General features: G+C 35.4%; 2 protein-coding genes across 2 annotated transcripts in view; one reads left to right on the top strand and one right to left on the bottom strand.

Annotated features, from left to right (window-relative positions):
- Positions 1-21,667, bottom strand: part of LOC131849706 (protein toll-like) — a 28,689-nt gene that overhangs the window by 1,086 nt on the left and 5,936 nt on the right. The window contains exons 2-9 of the mRNA XM_059199818.1: positions 7,892-7,961; positions 6,341-6,493; positions 4,977-5,721; positions 3,792-3,913; positions 3,006-3,148; positions 2,386-2,508; positions 1,429-1,782; positions 394-555 (exon numbers count right to left, since the gene is read on the bottom strand). Of these exons, the coding sequence (XP_059055801.1) occupies positions 394-555; positions 1,429-1,782; positions 2,386-2,508; positions 3,006-3,148; positions 3,792-3,913; positions 4,977-5,721; positions 6,341-6,493; positions 7,892-7,961 (1,872 nt within the window). The remainder of the gene's footprint in view (positions 1-393; positions 556-1,428; positions 1,783-2,385; positions 2,509-3,005; positions 3,149-3,791; positions 3,914-4,976; positions 5,722-6,340; positions 6,494-7,891; positions 7,962-21,667) is intronic.
- The window catches only part of LOC131849754 (oxysterol-binding protein-related protein 3-like), a 66,168-nt gene continuing 55,804 nt past the window's right edge, over positions 11,304-21,667 (top strand). Inside the window, exon 1 of the mRNA XM_059199870.1 lies at positions 11,304-11,579. The gene's annotated coding sequence lies outside the window, so the exon portion shown is untranslated. The remainder of the gene's footprint in view (positions 11,580-21,667) is intronic.

The following is a 21,667-nucleotide window of genomic DNA, read 5'->3' as shown; positions in this document are numbered from 1 at the left end:
CAGCCTGGATAGACTTATTGTTATTACTCTTTTTTAGAGTTCGCCACCTAGGCCCCTCAGGGACAAGCATTGAAGGCTATTTTTAAGACCGTTAGTAGTTATCTCCTTAATATAAAGCGTATTAAATATCGATGTTGTTCTGAAAGCAATTAAGTGTTGCTTTCAAAGTATTTTAATCCAACCTGGCAGGGGACGAGCCCACCGTCGTCTCTCAAATTTTTGGAGCCATATAATCCGGAGTTTCCTTGACCGGAGTGTCAATCATCAATTTCAGTTACCGCACACATTTTTGGTGACAACCAGATTTAGCATCACGACTTCTTAAATAATTTCGGTTAGTCAAGTACGGAAATAGAATACAGGAAAAAGAATAACATTGTCATCGTGATGTACCTGGTTTTGATGCTCATTTAAAGCATCAAGAAGTGGTCTGTTGTCGCAGTCACAGAGCAGTAAGTTACCGGCGAACATCACCCGCCGTTCGCTAACGGAGAACAGCACGCGTGCCGCCTCCGCAGATATGTGCGAGATGCTGTTGTACTTCAGATCTGCAAACTGTCATAATATAGACAGATATAACTTTAATTTGCATTAAAGGAGGAACAAAAGAAAGAAAAAAATACAATAAAGGACACACGCAAAGCAGAGTAATATAATGAAAAGAGTAAATATATACATTGGTCAGTTAACAAAATACAATACAATATAGGTAACCTTAGATACCTCATAACAATGTAACTTCACTGCTTATGAGAAAGAATTAAAGTATGTTGGCCTCAAGATTCTTTACGGTGTGGGTTTGATTTGAATTGGCGAAGATGAGGTTCCAATACCTCATCTACAAGACGAACACGCAAATCAATCCGAGAAAGATTCTAAAGGCATAATAGCAGTATATTTAAACTACTAAACAGCTACGTGATCACAATAATTGGTTCAATAAATAAAACAATATTTACATATACAGTACTGATGGTTTGAGTATTCTTTTCAGAATTGAATGGATCAGTACAGGACATTACAGGACAGGACAAGACAGATCAGGACAGATCAACAGTACAGTACAGAACAACAAAACAAACATTCCGTTTGACCAAATATCAGAAAATCCTTTTAAAATGATCATCTATCGTTAAAAGTGGAAAATGTTAATTACATTATTACGCATTTCGTCTAAATATACACCTACACAACTAAAAGACACTCTGAAGAGTGTCTTTTAGTTATTAAAACACGAATGAATGAGACAGCATGGGGTTCTTCAAGAAGGGTTCTTAACCCTATGGACGCTGAAACACCCCGGTGTTTCTAGGCGGTTATAGGCTTCGGTAAACATTTACCATTAGATGAGCCGCATTCTTGTTTGCAACTATTGTAATAAATAAAATATATAGGCCAGATTCTTAAACTAAAAATATATCAACTTACAATGAGTGAATCAGGTATATCCGTGCTATTGATCTCATTAATACGGTTTGATGCTGCATATAGATGGCTCATCCGCGGGATTTTAGGTATCCGATCTAAGGTGGAGTCTGTGCAGTTAGCTATAGTGGCTTCAACATCCTCCCTAGAGAAGCACTCGCAGCCGGCTGAACAGTTCGCACCGTACCGTTCGCATATCATCCCCTCGGGTGGAGTTTCTGATACTCGTTTTTCAGAAGTACATTTAGGTGTGTCCCGCCATAGTACGTGGTTGGGACAGGCGGTCTGGGACTTCGCAAACCAGTATGTACGGCAGTCGCAAATGAGTCGTTCACTGATACTTACTGTAACATTGTTCTAAAAACAAATTCCAATTCAAAATATCTTTATTCATGTAGGTCTATTACAGACTCTTATGGTATGTCAAATCAGTCAGTTCGGAATGATTTCGAAATGAGAAGAACTAACAAGAAACTCAGTTCGTATTCTTTTCGTATAAATGTTATACATGTTTACAATAATACATATTCAATTTTAAATTCAAATTTGGCAGAACAGAGTGACCACCAGCATATGCAATGCAAAAGCAAAAAGTCTAAACAGTGCTCGTAACCTGAACAGACCTGTCCCCACAAGCAGCACTCGTTCACGAGAATGACGGACAAATAATCTATAATCAATCTATACAAATAAATAAAACTGAATTATCTGTAAATTATCAAATCAAAATATCTTTATACATGTAGGTCTGTCACAGACTCTTATGCTGTCAAATCTACCGTCAGTTCGGAATGCTTTCGAGATGAGAAGAACTGACAAGAAACTCAGCTCGTATTCATTTCAAATATGGCTGTAAAATTAATAGAAATTCAAGTAAATTCACTAATAAAAATTCCCACGGACCAAGTCTGCTAGTGTAAAATGTAATTTGTATTTTAAAAAATTATGTTTGAACGTTACCTGCGTACAGTTGTCTTTAAGTAGATGTTCATAGTTAGATCTACTGTACATGATTGTTTTCACTTTGTTGTTCTTTAAGAGCAGTTCAGAATGCCGGGAGCCCATCCACTGTATAACTTCATACTGTAATACGTCATATAATAATTACGATTGGCCGCCCATTGGCGTCTTTCTCTTGCTCATTGTTGTGTATTTTACATTTCCACCGCTTTACGTCCGATGGTCGCGGGTTCGATTTCTCGGACGCCATAAACATTTGTATGCATCAGTATGATTGTTTTTAACGGTCTGGGTGTTTTCTATGTATGTATTTATGAAAAATCTATGTATTTATATCAGTTATCTAGTACCCATAACACAGGCCTTAGCTACTGGGATACCGCAGTTAGTCTATAAAATTACTTTTTCGCTAACGACTTATTATACTATCACTAGTAATGGCAAAATGTTATTATATTTATTTTATTTATACGCTTTATTGCACCAATTACAGAATAAAAAACAATTTAAACAGAAAATATACATTAATTTACACAGAAGGCGATCTTATCGTTAAACAACCTTTTCCAGACTACCCTTGGGTGGATAGAGAAATAAAAATAAGAAAAAAATATACTTACTTGTAAAACACTGATAGAGTTATAGGAGAGATCGAGGTATGTCAGGGAGGGTAATATGACAGGCCAGTTTGCGCAGATCTTCATAGCGCCGGTACCCAACAGTGACAACCGTTGTAGTGCTGGTAAATGTAGATCCAGTACCACTGCGAGCATAACAACATGTACATGAACACCTCTTAGAGGGATATTCAGAAATATGACTATAACGTAATTCGAAGGAAGGGTATTGTTAGCAATGTGGACTAATAACCATAGCTACGGGTAGTGATGTACCATCAGGTTGATCTACACTTGGTACCCCCTCGAAACCATCGTGATAAGTTCTTGGTGAATTTACCTCGTTGGGCTAACGTGACCTTATGCTCATCTTATCATCCTCCACTGGTGCCCTGCCAGTGTAAACCGTTAGCGCAGGCGGAAGCACCATTCCATTATCATCAATAAGAAAAATTACACTGTAAGATTTGTAAGATATTATCCTATCCTATTAGATTATCCTGCGGAAACCTGACAACTGCTACCAGAAGCATTACGACCTTCAGCACTACTGATGAAATACCAACGGTTTTTGGATCTACACCCATATTGCGACACGTGTTTCGCCTCTAAACAAGTCACCATCAAGCAATGAATAGAGTTTGAATGCCCAGTGTTGCATTGAGCAAGTTAGTATATTTTGAACCCGCGACCATCGGAAATAAAGCGGGGTGCTGAACCTCTAAACTACCGAGGCCGTCGCGTAGCCTTGATAAATTCTGGAAGAATCTATTGACAGAGATAACAAACCCCTCCCGGTTGAATTGCCATTGTCATCAAGCACACTCGTGTTTACTTCACACAGATCTCCCAGCGGGTTTGCATCTAGCGCCAGATATTGTAACGTCGCTGCTACAGATGTAAATATATTGCTGCAAAATATAATTATAATTACAATTATAAATGTAAGATGCGAAGAAAAGATAGACAAATAAATTCTTTATTCATCGATTACAAACACATCATTACATAGTATACAACAAACTCGCTGTCGCTGTCTGTCCGTCCCTATGTATGGTTAAATCTTTAAAACTACGCAACGGATTTTGAAGCGGTTTTTTTTAATAAATGGAGTGATTCAAGAGGAAGGTTTATATGTATAATACATGTACACCCGAGCGAAGCCGAGGCGAGTAGCTGGTAACATATTTGAGGTACATAAAAACAAATCTTATTATTATTATAAACGCGAAAGTTTGTGAGTATGGATGGATGTTTGTTACTCTTTCATACAAACAAAGTTTCATCCTCTATTTTACCCCTTTGTGGGTAGAATTAATCAAAATCCTTTCTTAGCGGATGCCTACGTCATAACATCTACCTGCATGCCAAATTTCAGTCCGATCCGTCCAGTGGTTTGGGCTGTGCGTTGATAGATCATTACGTCAGTCACCTTTGAGTTATATATATTTAGATAATGAGGTATATAGGAACATACACAACTGCACATGAATGAGATGAAAATGCTGAGATGGTCTGGTGGTGTGACATGCTTGGATAAAGTCCGCAACAAGAACATTAGAGGTTCCTTCAGAGTAGCTCGTATCGTGGAAAAAATGAGAGAAAGTCGCTTATGCCGGTATGACCACATTTATAAACGCGAAGACGACTACGTGGTAAAAAAAGTGCTCAAGATACCAAACATTACCAGAGGTATGGGAAGGCCATGCGCCACTTCACAATAATATTAAGAAGCAGATGGACCAGGACAACCTTCATATACAGACCCATAAAAGTTCTCTGGCGCAGTTGTACAGGGAGACCCAACCCCAGATAAACTGGGAATATGGGTTGGACAAAGAAGAAGAAGATATAACGGATACAATTTTCAGAAGAGAAGCTACAGCATCTCCCAAAGGGGCCTTTCCTACGCCCATGTTGAAGTATATATTAAAATATATTTTTAAGTCAAATAATTAAATCAGCTCAACTCACCTGGGTAAACTGGACATGTTATTCGCAGTCAAGTCAACATGACTTAAATTTGAAGCGTCGATGAAGAAGTCTGATGGAATCAAAAGAGTCTTGTAATTGCATCTGCTGATTTCAACAGTTCGTACTGCGGACGGTAACTTGAACCCGTTGTCCAGTATTTTCTGAATGTCGACATTCATCAGATCTAATTTCTGCAATCGCGAGCAGCCTGCAAGCCACCGCAATGGAGCAGCATGTTCCTTCCATTTCCAATGGGAAAGCCCAATTTCTTCGAGGTGCTCGCAACCGCCCCACTCGCCACTAGATTCTCCCCAAGTTCCTGACACAGATTTCAACTGATTCGACAACGGCAGCGGTGGTAATGAGATGCCACGAAGTTCTATATGCTGCAACCCTTCTATTGTCTCGAAAAAATCGTCATCAGGGTATATGGGGTGTCGTATTGCGCCAGAAATCACCAATTTGCTGATGTTGAGTTCGACAAAAAGTGGCGGCAGTATAGTTGAGGATAGTTCTCTTTTTCGACCTAATGTTAATTTTAATGAGGCAAGAGTCAATATGTTTAGTTGTGAAAGTAGGTTCACATAGGAGGTTCTTGGTCCATAACACTTGTACAACGCTAGCGTGGACACAGTGATGGGGTCTAAGAAGCTAGGCAGCGATTCGCTTTCCAGGATCGGTTGGTCGTTACAAACTATTTCCAACTCTTTCAATTCTGTTATATGAGTTATCTGGATTGGTTTACCTGAAAATGTCAATTTATATCTTTACTGGCAGACCCGCCACGCGTTGCTGTGACTAAGATTCTTAAATAAAATAATATTGCGACTATAAATTGAGATGTAAGCTATCCTATCTTTTTAATTGGATGAAATTGCATACAATGTGCAAATCAATTTGCAATCGATTCAGTAGGAGTCCATCGCGGACAAACAACGTGACACGTAATTCTTATATATGAAGATGGCATTCTCTAAATAAGTATTATTGTTTATAAATTGATAAACAATTATTACAAATTAACTCAAAAAAAAAATATTAAAAAACATCAACAAAAAAATAATATTAAGGTATATGAACTTACAGATTTTGTTTGTTCTTTTTATTCATATTTTTTTTAATAATGCATTTAAAATTGTATATGAAAGTTTATAAATACATTTGAGTATTGACGTTTAGGAATAAATCGTGTTATACTAGACTAAGAATATATAAATAAAATTATTATACATACATTATACAACTGCATAAAGATGAAACTACTTTTTAAATTGGTCAAGTATTTTATGAGTTACATGCATAAAAAACTCATAGAAAGAATAGTATAGAATCATAGCTTAAGTTACTTAAGTAAATAACATTACCATCTACTTTAAAATCATAATTATTTTTATGAACCGCAACTAGGGTACAATTTGCAGGCGGCGGCGGACAGACCGGCCGGCTAGAAGGGGACACGGGGGTCCCTGGCTCTGGTTTATCAGCACACCACACCTCAAGCAGCCACAATGCTAGCACTGTGTATAGAGACATAACTTCTTTATTCACCAAATATAGGTACAGCCAAATTAAACATAAATATAGGTACGAATAGAAGAAATAGCTTATACGTCGAATACTAAGCAAAGTAACTACAAATAAACCTGTAGCGGTAATATTACATTGGCTATACTTAAAAAAATATATATTAATCTTCAATTCTTAATGCTACATTACATATGGGCTCAGAGTTTGTGTAACATTACATTACATAATACCGCCCTAAAGCCGCAACTATCTCGGACAAAGATTAGTCTAGCCATTCAAAGGGGCGAACGTTGCCAGTATCTTTGGAACCTTGCCTAAAATGACTCCTTTTAATAATATATTTTAGTTATTATATTATATTTTTTAAGGATTATAGTATCCAGGAAGGAGTTAGCCTTCAGCCGCTGCGAACGCTTTTCAGCGAGTTTGCAATGCTGCACTCGTTCCCCATTTTTTCCGGTGAAGCTATGGGTCAACTACAGCAGTTAAGAACAGTATTAGGATAGTTCGAAAAGAATCTTACTAATATTATAAACGCGGCAGTTTGTGAATATGGATGGATATTTGTTACTCTTTCACGGAAACACTATAGAATGAATTTTAATGAAACTTGACAATAATATAGCTTATACATAAGAATAACTTTATAAAAATTATATATGATAATTTTATAATTACTAGCTACATGTAATACACACATAAACTTTCCTCTTGACTCACTCTATCCATTGTTAGAAACTACGTTAGAATTCGTTCCGTAGTTTAAAAGATCTAGGCGAACAGATAGCTCAAACCACTTCATTTTATACTATGTGTGGCGAATTAACTATTATCGAGCGGTAACACCGATGTCCAGTTACGACGTTGAGAGGAAAAATAACCGGCCTGTCATTCGAAACCGAATCGCTTTCTTGTATATATATTCACTAAATTTATCTCCTTAGGGGTGGATTTATCAAAATCCTTTCGTAGGGGATGCCTACGTTATAATAGCTTTATGCATTCAAAGTCACAGCCCGATCGGTTTAAAATTGACAAAGTTTCATACAAACATCCCCTATTTTATTCCTTTGGGGGTAGAATTAATCAAAATCCTTTCTTAGCGGATGCTTACGTCATAACATCTACCTGCATGCCAAATTTCAGTCCGATCCGCCCAGTGCTTTGGGCTGTGCGTTGATAGATCACTATGTCAGTCACCTTTGAGTCATATATATTTAGATTGAAAATATTTCATTATTATAAATATGTAAATAGACATCATTGGACTCATCATTTCACCTCCTCCTTTCCTGTTGCTGCTTGTATCAAAAGAACACACAATAAAAGCAAATAATAGCCCCAACGTAGCTGCTAAATCTGTAAAGATTTACTTACCTAATACTAACAACTGAGACATGGTAACACGTGTGCGGCATCTCTATCGTCCACCAGTTGAATTGCAACAGTCGCTGCAGTCTGCAACACACAACGTTCTGTATTACATCGGCACGACATTTGGGGTTCACGAGTTCATATCCTACGGTATTTACTAACAGATGGGCTGTATGCTTGCCTACGTCGTAGTGTAAAAATAAAAAATGTACAATCAGATAGTATAGTCAACGATCTGAATTTTAAGATTTTTCTACAAAAACTGAACTTCTTGAAAGACGACTACTGCCCGAAGGGGTGGTGTATCGCCGCTACCCTGGCAGATCGCCATCACTAACGACGGACCGTGACCACAGAATAATAATAATAATAATTTTTTTATTGATACCAATTTAAGTAGTTACAGTTAGTCTCCTTATAAACTATTACATTTTTGTTAAATACACATCATACATATAATTTACCAGTGGCATCTATACTAGGCCGAGCCTGTATCATAGATACTACCTTCTTCCAGCGATAAATAGGTAAAAATTAAAATGTTGCAATTACATGGGTAGATTTACATTTCAACTTGTACAAGAATAGAAAATCATTTATTCAAATAAACTTAATTTAAGCATTTTTAAACAGTCATAGTTATCATTCTTTTAATCTACCACTCATTCGGAAAGCTGTCTCATCACAAGAAGAACGAGCAAGAAACTTGCGTGTTGCTCTTTGAAATAATCACTGTAATTTTACACTTCCGAAATGTGCGAATACAAATTTTCAAAATTCAGATATTAAGTAAGTAAGTTCAATTCTTGTCCCTGACGGGTCTAGGTAGTGAACTCTGAAAAGGGCGAGCACAATAGATGTATGTAGGTCGCAGTGCTACAGGTGCTACACATCTGACAATAGCCCAAACAATCCAATAAAAAAAAAAAGTAAGTTCAGAGACAAATTAAAATTAGTATTATAATATTAATACATATCTATGTTATAGTCTATAAAGTATTTGCTAGCGTTGTTACCAGTGAATGTGAATGTTACACTGGTTTACGCACCAGGTAACATGATGAGCGGAGCGTTTTTTCTTAAAAACTCGACCTCGAGCGAATTTTTGTGAGTGGTGCGATGGAGACCCGAAGGTGGACCTTCGATGAAGTTTGGTCTTGACCAGTCAAGCCGTTTCGGAGGAGTATCAAATTCAAATTCAAATTCAAATTCAAAAATCATTTATTAATGTAGGACATTTTATCCGCTTATGAACGTCAAGTTTTTACATTATAATTGTTTCGTTATCGTTACAAAGAGTGCAAATCTCATCTCTAATAACGCTCCTCGATTTGTGCTGTGCTATATGCTGTATATATATGCTGTAATAAATAATAAAAAAATATATAACTTTATATTAGGTTACTCACATTTTATTATCGGGACTAAATAACTTACACTGACGAAAGCCTTAAACAACACCGAATGCTATCAACTGAAATACTTTTAAGGAAAACTGTAGTAAATTCCTTATATTATGTAATATATGCAGCTTTACGCATGTAATAATTTGAGTCAACTGGTTTATGAATACATTCGCTAGCGACCTTCAAAAACCAGATGAGAAACTCATGAAGCTATACATATTCTTGAACAAATTCTATGCTATTATACTCATTACTACTTATATTTATATTACTTATTACTACTAATACTACTATTATTTACACTAATATTACTATTTTTACAGTTACTTCGCTTTGTAGTTTTGTGTTTTCATAAAACTGCACTTGTGTCTGATTACGAATAATTTTATGAATAAAATTAAAATAGTCAAACCAACTTCGTTTAAGAACTTTAGAATATAGTAATATATGAATATGATAATATCTCAGGACAGGACAACGACGCCATCTAGTCCCAAGCTAAGCTTGTCTTATTACTAGATAATTGATACAAATACCTAGATATTTTTTTTGTAAATACATACAAGTTTGTGTATGAAATATACATAAAAGTGTATATATACATCTATATCTATCTATCTATATCTACATCTATATCTATACTAATTATGTAATATTATGTTATCTGTGCTAATACTAATTATAAAGAGGAAAGATTTGTATTTTTGTGTGTATGTTTGTACTAAATAGGCTCAGAAACTACTGGACCGATTTGAAAAATTCTTTCACCATTAGGAAGCTACACTATTTCTGAATGACATAGGCTATATTATAGATCCAAAAAAATTAGGGATCCTTACTAAAACTCTTATAATGTAACCCGAGGTGTAAAAATATTACATAAAATGTTACAATAAGTATTGATGATTTAATTTATAAAGAACACATCATTATCTACAAAGAGTGTCGCGACGGCATGTGTCCAACTACTATAGTTATGTCACAATAAGTATTCTTGTAATTTATAAATTTAATTGAAATGCCGCCGCTAGAATAAATAAACCCTTATCAAAATAAATTACTTCATTATACATAAAAGTGTCTATCTAACATTAAATGAAAATCCAATGTATGAACATCGATTGCCATGCACGCTCGTCATTGACATTGCGGCCTAGTTTATTTCTAGGCGACGTGTAAGTTCTCTTTAGTCGTTAGGGCTGTGTACTGCATATGTAACATACTCATAAGTACAATGTAAATCGATACCGCGATCCGGAATTAAAACTGTGTGCCAAACCGCAAAACCACCGAGGCCGGCGAATGAATATAGAACGGTCTATTAGACTGCACTAATAATAAAAATTCAGGTGAGCTCATGGTGACAAATTCAGCAGAAATTAACCATCATCATCTCCTTCCTCCTTATCCCATTCATTTAGGGTCTGCGAAATATGTTTTTCTATTCCATTCATCCCTGTCATCTTATTATTTACACCCTTTCTTTCATACAAATTTTACCTTAAGGGGTTAAAATAAAATGGGGAATGTAAGTTTTTGCTTGACTATGTAATATTATGTTATCTGTGATATTACTAATTTTTTTTATTAGGTCTAGGTAACTATTCCACGTGGATGAAGTCGCGGGCTCACCTAGTTGGTTTATATTTACCGATTATAATTTAAAGGTTTTAATGTCATCTCATATTCAAAAGCAATATCACAAAATTTGGCTCCAATACACCATACTTCTAAAGAATCAATAAGTCCTGCTTTTTTCTAATCCCTACGGATACTGAACATGTACTGCCTCAGTCAAAGTCTTGCTAAGCAAAACTTCGATCCAGACTACGTGGCGTTTTTACAACGACAAACCACGTTGCCATATCGTCACTGTGCATGTGAACACTAGTTGTCTAGCTAAAGCTAGTTTCTAGATACGTAAAAATCTTTAAAAAAACTAGCACGTTATAGATTGTCGCTTGTATTGTCAATGTCACAATGACGCGCCATCACACAACCTTTTGACTGACATGAGAAACTAGAAGAAAAATTCAGTTTTTTTATAATTCAATCTTTCAAAATGGTGTTTCGTTCTCGCGCTTTACCTTCTAAATGTAACAAATTATATTTAAAATGAACTTGACAAAACGTATTTGACACCTGAACATACTTATATATATTACATGCAAGCAAAAATACAGTTCTTCAAAAATTCCATTAGTTATAAATACTCTAAAGAATATTAGTGCGCATAGCAGCAATACCAATTAAATCTGTGATGTTTGTGATCTGGCTGTTATTTAAATTATTTTACGTAAGTATACGCAATTATTACGTTGTGAAACATATTATATATTACGGTTGTTTGTGTTTAATACTTTGTACAACGACAGCCTTGCTTGTTTATTTAAAAACTAGTACGTCCTTTAAACCTATATTTCTGTGCATATGTAATGTTTACTATATATGCTAGTTCATCCTTATTAGCTTAGCAGCTCACTATTTGCAATTATCTATTGAAATATACTTGCCAATTTTTAAATTGTATCTTGTCAATTAACACCTTTAAAGATATAAATATAAGCACATTACTGTGTATATTTATTTCTTGGCATTCGTAATGTTTTGTTAGTAAACTCAATAATATTTGAATGTATTTGTTGTAGATTATATTAGTAGCGTCTTTCAACTTCAGTATTTTTATGGTTGAAGATAGAATGGAGCACTGCCTGTGTTGTGTAAGCAGGGCTTCAGCTGGAAATTATAGTATGTGCATGACTTAGCCGAGGTTTAAACCTCTTAGATGTACCCTCACAGTGGGGGCTAGAAGATTGTTAGTAATATGGATAGTAGTCTCATTGCTAGATATCTACTATGTCAGGATGACCTCTTTCCGGTCTCGTCTAGAAACCATTGTAGTTAATGTCTGGTAAATTTGCCACTATAATTAAACTGATCTGACATCATGCTCATCCTATCATCGTCCACTGGTGCCTAGTTTATACTGTTAGCGCAGATGGGTGCACCATTCCATTATTTTCGATTAATCTCCTCAAAGTGAAGTTGTATTTGTCAGGCAGCAGATGACCTTCAGTCGCACCATAGAAATAGAAATAATCTTTATACATATAAACTTAATATAAGCACTTTTGAATAGTCAAGTTTTTTTATTCTACTGCTTATTCAGAATGCAGATTCATCACGCAGAAGTATAAGCAAGAAACTTGTGTGTTGCTCTTTTAAATAAATATTGATTTACTTATATTTAATTAACAACAAGGACTAGGCATGCGACAATCAACATAGAAACCGCTATGCACTTTCTCTGTTTCTACCATAAGTTCTGCAGGTTTAGACTGTCATCTACTCTTGTCTCCATTCACATGCATTGAAGCCGTAAAGGCCAATTACAGTACTATTATACATTATTATTATTTTTTTTGTTATATTCATGTTCATTCATATTATTATATTATACTATAAATTTATTATTATTATATATATATTTTTACTATTATTATTTGCACATTTGTTAAGTAGTTAATTTTTTATTTTTAATTATTAATTTCATTATCTATATTATATCCCACAGTACAGAGTGCCTTATGGCAAAGGCCTCCTCTAATTCCTTCCAGTGTACTCTATTTTGGGCTGCTCTTCTCCAGTAGGCCTGCTGTTAGTTTGATTTCTAATGAATATAACTGAAACTGGGAGGATGAAATCAATTACAGTACTATTATAAGAGTTAAATAACTGTTAGGATTTGGAAGGTTTTGTTTAGAGAATGATAATGGATAGATGCGCCTGCCTGCACTAATGGTTCATGCTGACAGATCACCAGTGGAGGATAAAAAATTAAAAAAACACCTCACATGTTATGAACGTCCCCTAATATGAATCCTACCTAGAATCTAATTTACTGCATCGCTGATAAATAATTATATAACAACATTTATCTATCTATAACACTAAGTACCTTATGATATAGGTAGAGCAAAGTTCTACTAGCTTCTATTCTTACACGTAAATATTGCTTTATTAATTTTTATAATTTAACTTATGCATAAATGCCAGCTCTGATTGTTATTGACTCATCTATTAGATAGCTCATTGGCTACAACAATTAATCTGCCAGTTTTTTAATAATAATAAAAACAGGGCAATTAGACAGGGCCATCTAAACCCAAGCAAAGTAGAGATTGCTCTGTTGGTACTAGACAACTGACATAAATACATAGTTATTTTTAAACTTTCCTGTTTAATATACATTATTTATATTGTTAACTGTGTTTTAAAATGTGTAACTGACATTGCTGTAAATCCAATCAGCTGGTGACCACAACTAGTGCAAAGTCGAAACATCAAGAGAGGTAAATACAACAGTATTCACTATAAAATTATTCATGTTAAGACCCAGTTAACAATATATATGATAGATATAATACATAAATATATAATTTTTGTACATACATCAATATACATATAAATAAAATTGGAGTGTCTGTTTGTAATATTGAAATAACCATATTTACTATGAGTACATATGAATATAAATATGGTACATACACCAAAATAACATTTTTTACAATTTTTGTCTGTCTGTCTGTTTGTTCCGGCTAATCTCTGAAATGGCTGGACCGATTTTGACGGAACTTTTGGTAGGTTACTGATGTAGTGAGTAGTAACTTAGGCTACTTTTATTTTAGAAAAATAAAGTTAAAATCCACGTGGACGAAGTTGCGGAACCAGCTAGTCTATACATCTATACATACATACATATAAATAAAATTGGAGTGTCTGTTTGTAAAAAAAAAAATCTATTAAAAAGAGCAACACACAAGTTTCTTGCTCATTCTTCTTGTGATGAATCTGCATTCCGAGTGTCAAAATATGACTATTCAAAAGTTTGTAATATTGAAAAAGATAACATATTTCTATTTCTAATATTGAAATAACAGTTTTTTACAACAGACAGACAGACAAAAATTGTAAAAAATTAACATTTGTTGCATATGAATATAAATGCGATACATACATCAAATTAACATTCTTTACAATTTTTGTCTGTCTGTCTGTTTGTTCCGGCTAATCTCTGAAATGGCTGAACCGATTTTGACGGAACTTTTGGTAGGTTACTGATGTAGTAAGTAAGTAAGTTACGGCTACTTTTATTTTAGAAAAATAAAGTTATTAAAATTCCATGTGGACCAAGTTGCGAGTACAGCTAGTATTAATATGTGAAGCGGATCCGCTAGTTCCGCTTTCTTAGTGCCCCACTAGTTTTTTTATTAATTTATGTAATTGGTATTTTTTTTCTGTGAGAAGAACAATAAAGAATTTCTTCATTTTAGTTCACTTTATGGTGTATCTACCGTATCTTCATCTATCGTATCGTCATTTTATTTCACTATATGGTGTATCTATCGCACTGCTCGCCATCGATACGGAATTCATCCACGTTAGAACCTAAGTGGTCGCGGACAGTGCGGTTTCAGAGGAGCTTCCTCCCGCGTAGACTTAGATTGTGGAATGAACTACCTGCCGAGGTTTTCTCACGATACTACAGCATGGGGTTTTTCAAGAAGGGTATATTAGGGTTTCTTAAGGGTCGGCAACGCGCACGTAACATCAATGGTGTTTTAGGCGTTCATAGCCTACAGTTACCGTTTACCATCAGATGGGCCGTATGCTTGTTTATTACTATAGAAGTATAATAAAAAATTACCATGCGTAATGTAATACAGTATTAGTGAGATAGCGTGTAATTTGTTTTATTCCCAGTCTCAAGGCGATTGCGGCTATTAAGCATAGATGACATCATACTTAAGTCATTGAGTTTGTATCGTTTCATCGATGAATATGGCTCTGATCTAACGACTGGAAAACCTTTCGCAAACACCAGTTAAAGTTCTAGAATATTCGCGTATTTTATGACCTCGGTAGTCTAGCGGTTAAGCACAACGCTTTACGTCCGATGGTCGCGGGTTCGATTCCTCGCACGGCACAAACATTCCTGAGTTGTTTGTATATGTCTGGGTGTTTTCTACGTACGAAAAAAAAATTATGTATGTATTTGTGTCAGTTGTCTAGTACCCATAATACAAGCTTTAGCTAGCTTAACTTAGGTCTAGATGGCGCTGTGTGAATTGTCCTGAGATTATTATTATAATATACTTCTAAATACCCATGATGCTGCTCATACAGCTGCGCCTATTCACCCTCAGATGGGCTACTCCAGTCCCAAGGAAAGTTCATTTTCAATTTGTAAAAACTAGTCATAACTCAGTGATCGTAATTCGACCCTAATTAATCTTATTAATAGGGGATTGTGTTTATTATTTTATCATCCATTAACAGAAATAAAATGTTGCATATAGATAAATATTAATAATAATCCAGGACAGATCACACAGCCCCATCTAGTCCCTAGCTAAGCAAAGCTTTTTTTAATTGATAATAGAATGGTGCACCCGCCTGCGCTAACGGTTTACGCTGGCGAAGTACCAGTGGAGGATGATAAGACGAGCATGAGATCAGGTCAGTTAGCCATCGTGACAAATTCACCAAGAATTTATCACGATGGTTTTCAGGGGAACCGCATGGCGGTCAACCGGACATGGTACTAGCAATAGGATCACTTGGGGGGAGGGGATTGTTAGTAATGAGGACTCATAATACCATTACTAGCAATGCACCCTGTCAGTTTGACCTCCACGCGGTTCCCCCTGGAAACCATCGTGACAAATTCCTGGTGAATTTGTCACGATGGGCTAACTGACCTGACCTCATGCTCATCTTATCATACTCCACTGGTGCTTCGCCAGCGTAAACCGTTAGCGCAGGCGGACGCGCCATTCCATTATCATCAATAAGAAAAATTACACTGTAAGATTTGTAAGATATTATCCTATCCTATTAGATTATCCTGCGGAAACCTGACAACCGCTACCAGAAGCATTACGACCTTCACCACTACTGATGAAATACCAACGGTTTTTGGATCTACACCCATATTGCGACAAAAAAAAAATAGGATCACTTAATGCTAGCAATAAGATCATCAGTCCATATTACTAAACAACCCCCTTTCACCCCCGGAAGGGGGATGTTAGTAATGTGGACTAATAACTCCATTGCTAGCAATGTACCAGCTATACTGATAAATTCATGGTCAATTTACCACGATGGGCTAACTGACCAAACCTCATGCTCATCCTATCCTCCTCCACTGGTGGCCTGTTAGCGTAAATCGTTAGCGCAGGCAACTGCACCAATCTATTGTTATTTATAAAAAAAACCCGTCAGGGACAAGAATTGAAGGATATTCTTAGGAGCGATGGTTTTTATCTCCTCAGGATAGTGTTCTGAATTTACAATAAATTAAAATAGCGATTTTTTTTTGTGAAAATGTAGATAATAAATTAATTATATTTAATACTAGTTGTACACGCGACTTCGTCTGTGCGGAAATTACTTCTTATTGCATCAGCCTAAGTTACTCCTTATTACATCAGCTACCTGCCAATAAAAGTCCCTTCAAATTACATTTTTAAGTTTAAGTGTGTGGATACAAACTACCAATTAGCACTAATTCAATTAAATACTCAAATAGAAAAGTCGGTCCAGCCATTCCAGAGATTAGCCGGAATAAACAGACAGACAATATGCATATGCATACTGCATGCATATGAATATATTTATATTCATATGCATGTAGTAAAAAACGGTTATTTCAATATTACAAACAGACACTCCAATTTTATTTATTTGTATTGAGTATAGACTAGCAGACCCGGGCAACTTCGTCTGCATCACATTTGACATTTATTTCACCCAATTCACATAATATATTTTTAAATTACAGTCTATATATTTTTCTCATGTATAAGCTATATTACTGTAAAGTTTCATCAAAATCCATTGAGTAGTTTTTGCGCGAAAGTGTAACAAACATCCATACTCACAAACTTTGGCGTTTATAATATTAATAAGATGTTAATTGACATGACCTTGCTGTTTACTATAAGTAATACTTAACTATTTGACATAATTGTTGCAGTTATTGTCAACTTCCTTATATTTCCTCCATTTTAGTTCAATACACAACATAATTCGTAAATTCATTCCATAGTTTTTGCGTGAATCCGCAAAAACTATGGAACGAATATAACTTATATATACTTACTATAACTTACTTATATATAATCTATTTAATACTTGTAAAATTGCACCGCTATACTGTCTCTGATCAACGCGTCGGTTGACTGGTAGAGAATGCCATCAGGCATTAAGTCCGCCATGTATACAATTTTGTGTGCAAAAGAATAAATAAATAAATAAAATAAATAAGTATACATCATCTTAATATATTTTATATATAAAATTCTCGTGTCACAATGTTAATTACCATACTCCTCCCAAACGGCTTGATCGATTTTTATGAAATTTTATATGCATATTCAGTAACTTCCTTATAATTATTTTAGTTCAATACATATCCTGGATTAGTAATAGGACAGTGACATCGTTTTGGAATTAGTCGCGTTGTTAGTTATTTTGTTAGCCTATAGGTTTAGTAGTTAATAACTACTAAATGTATAGACCAACAGTATACGGTGGCCTCGGTGGTCTAGCGGTTCACACCGCCTTACTTCCGATGGTCGCGGGTTCGATTCTCGCATGGCACAAACATTTGTTTTCATGAGTATTGTTCGTATCGGTCTGGGTGTTTTCTATGTATAATATGTATTTGCGAAATATATATATATATCTATGTAATTGTATCAGTTATCCAAAAAAACAAGCGGCTAAGTTTAATTTGGGTCTAGATGGCGCTGTGTGAATTGTCCAAAAGTGATAAGTTTAATTTATTAATTAATTTTTATTTACCTTAATTTATTTTAAGGCGAACCATTTCGTGTAACAATTTTATATAATTCTCCGGTGATGGGGATAATTAATATATCTATATATCCGTATCCGAATGAATATACGTCCTATGGAAGTTTCTTATTAAGTTACGTTTAACAGATAATACGATAAGTTGGATACGTTGAACCAATTTGTGTAGTGATTTTATAAATCTTCCCGCTGATGGGGAACATCGTTAACAAACCTAATAGTAGTGCGTCTCCGTGGATTTGAGCAAACATTGTGAAATGTGGGCGATCGAGTGTTACATTAAACAGAACGGAACTTCTCCACAGAATGTCTCAGAGAAAATCTTCCGATATTACAGTCGTAAGAATTCTTTATTTTCTTTACCTTTTTATTACCAATGGAATCACATGACGTAATGTCTGTGATGTGGTCATGTAGGTACCATTTATATCTATACATATAAATAAAATTGTATGTCTGTTTGTAATATTGAAAAAACCGTTTTTTATTACATGCCATATCCATGTAATAAAAAACATGTAATAATAATAAAAAAATATAAATACGGTACTTAGATCAAAATAATATTTTTACAATTTTTGTCTGTCTGTCTGTTTGTTCCGGCGAATCTCTGAAATGGCTGGACCGATTTTGACGGGACTTTTTTTGGTAGGTAGCTAATGTAATAAGGAGTAACTTAGGCTACTTTTATTTTAGAAATATTCTCTATTTTGTTATTTTTGGTACAGCTAGTATATTAATATAACCATAACTCCAATGTATATAATACCAAGGCACATATAAGACTTGACATCTTACAGCATTTTCTACCAGGCAATCATAAGTTACGGAGAAAAAAATAGTAGGCGGTGCAAACATAATGAATGATAAAAACAGTGTCATAAAAAACATATATAAAAAGGAAAATCCATCTAAACACACACAAATACATATATCTTATATATATAAAATAATACATAGATTTTATATATAAAATTGAATCAAGCCTATGGTGTATAACATTGTGACATGAGAATTTTATATATAAAACTAGCTTTTGCCCGCAGCTTCGCTCGCGTTAATTTATCCTCTTAGGGGTGGAATTCATCAAAATCCTTTCTTAGGGGGATGCCTACGTCCTAGTAGCTTTATGCATGCAAAGTCTCAGCCCGATCAGTTTGAAATTGACAAAGTTTCATACAAACTTTCATCCCCTTGGGAGTAGAATTAATCAAAATCCTTTCTTAGCGGATGCCTACGTCATAACATCTACCTGCATGCCAAATTTCAGCCCGATCCGTCCAGTGGTTTGGGCTGTACGTTGATAGATCACTATGTCAGTCACCTTTGAGTTATTTAGATTTATATTTTAGCGCCTAATGACAGATTAGTTAAGAATATTGTGTACAAAGAAGTTTTGTAGGCCCTAATTTTTTACAGACGCTAAACAATGGATTATTCTTATTATTAATCTATATGCAAATATTTTGTTTCTTTTAATGTATGATAATTCAATGATGCACTCGCCTCCTAACGGTATACGCTGGCGGGGCTCCAGGGGAGGATAAGATGGGGATGAGTTTCCAGTTTTAGCAACACTTTACCTGTTAATTCATCATCATCTGCTTCTTCCTTATCCCATTTATTTGTGGTCGGCGTAATATGTTTTTCTCTTCCATTCATCTCTGTTCGCAGTCATCCCTTTATTTACTCTCTTTCTCACCAACACTTTATCTGTTAATTGTTCAGGGTTATTTATTATTAGGACGATCCTCAAAAATGGGAAAGGGCTATCATATGCAAGATTACGCATTGCGGAATTGTGATTTGTTGATTACATTGTAATCACTCGGTATCTCGTGACTCTGTTGATAACAGCGTGTAATTTAAAACAGGTTCGCAATACAGCGCTAACAAGGTCTTTATGTATTTACATTTAGTTATATCGTCGCTCTACTTAAGCGGTTGGAAGCTAGCTTAACTTTTTAGGTCACACGTAGTGGTGGAGTTAGGTAACCAAGGGCCCTGGGGCAAATCAAAAAATGGAGCCCCTCTGCTCAGCAGTTGGGTCCTACATTACAGTTTTATTAAAACGCACATATTGATCCGTCAAATTGACAACACTGCCAACCCACAGAAAGAATTTAGGGGAATTCCGAAGGTCCAATTTCAAATTTCTCTGAAGTGATAAAAGTCGGGTTGTCATATTTATTTTGAAAATTACAGAAATTTTGAAAAGTTCAGTTCGATCAAGATTTTCTGGTAAGGGTTCGAGCTCCCTTGAGGGCCCCGGGGCACTGCCTTGCCTAGCCTCTAGGTAGCTACGCCACTAGTCACACGCTGCAGGTATACAGCTGTAGTTGTAATTTAAAAATAATAATCTCAGGACAATTCACGCAGCGCCATCTAGTCCTAAGTTAAGCTAGCTAAAGCTTGTGTTATGGGTACTAGATAACTAATACAAATACACAATTTTTTGTTTCATAAATCACCATCATCTACTTCTACCTTATCCCATTTATTTGGGGTTGGCGTAATACGTTTTTTAACATAATTTTTTTCGTAAATACATACATATTATATATAGTAAATACCCGGACCGATACAAGCAATTATACTCAATATTGTAAATAAAAGTTTGTGCCGTGCGAGGGATAGAACCCGCGACCATCGGAAGTAAAGTGATGTGCTAAACGGCTAGACTACCGAGGCCGTCGAGTTATATAGTGGTTCTACTTAAGCAGTTGCATGCTAGTTTAACATATTAGGTCAATCGTTGGTCAGTATGATGTAAATTTTCAGTGTTTCAGCCGTAGTTTAATTTAAAGAAAGGTCAACATCCTTCCCCTTTTTTCACGGCACCCAACCTCGTAACATTTTTATTGTAATCGTTGATAATGGAGTGGTGCACCCGCCTGAACTAACTGTATACGCTGGGAGCAATGAAATTGTTAGTAATGTGGACTAAAGAACTCATTGCTAACATGTACCATGTCAGGTTGACCACGCGGTTCTCCCTGGACACCGTCGTGATAAGTTCCTGGTGAATTTGTCACGATGGGCTAACAGACCTGACCTCATGCTCTTAACATCCTCCACTGGTGGCCCGCCAGCTTAAATCGTTAGCGCAAACGGGTGCACCATTCCATTATCAATTAAAAAAAGCTTTGCTTAACTTGAGACTAGATGGGGCTGTGTGAATGTATGTAATTAATGTAATTGAATGATACGCTGGCGGGGCACCAGGGTAGAATGACAAGATGAAGATGAGGTTGCCGTTTTAGCAGCACTTTTCCTTACTACTCCGCTCCTATTGGTCGTAGCGTGATGTTATATAGCCTATCTTCTTCCTGAATAAATGGGATAATAAACATTATTTGTTCCAATCAGTAGTTCCTAACATACCATGTTTCAACTCTTCAACTTTATGCATTAGGCAAATTTATTTGCAGATTATTAGATTTGTTCTTATTAACCTTCTACGTATGAATGTGGATGATTATAAGTTCTTTTTAAACTTAG

Source organism: Achroia grisella, unplaced genomic scaffold (genome assembly GCF_030625045.1).
Source record: "Achroia grisella isolate CSIRO2021 unplaced genomic scaffold, CSIRO_AGI_Agris_v1 utg660, whole genome shotgun sequence".
NCBI lineage: Eukaryota > Metazoa > Arthropoda > Insecta > Lepidoptera > Pyralidae > Achroia > Achroia grisella.
Note: the sequence above shows the minus strand (reverse complement) of the source record. Positions and strands in the feature narration are given on the sequence as shown.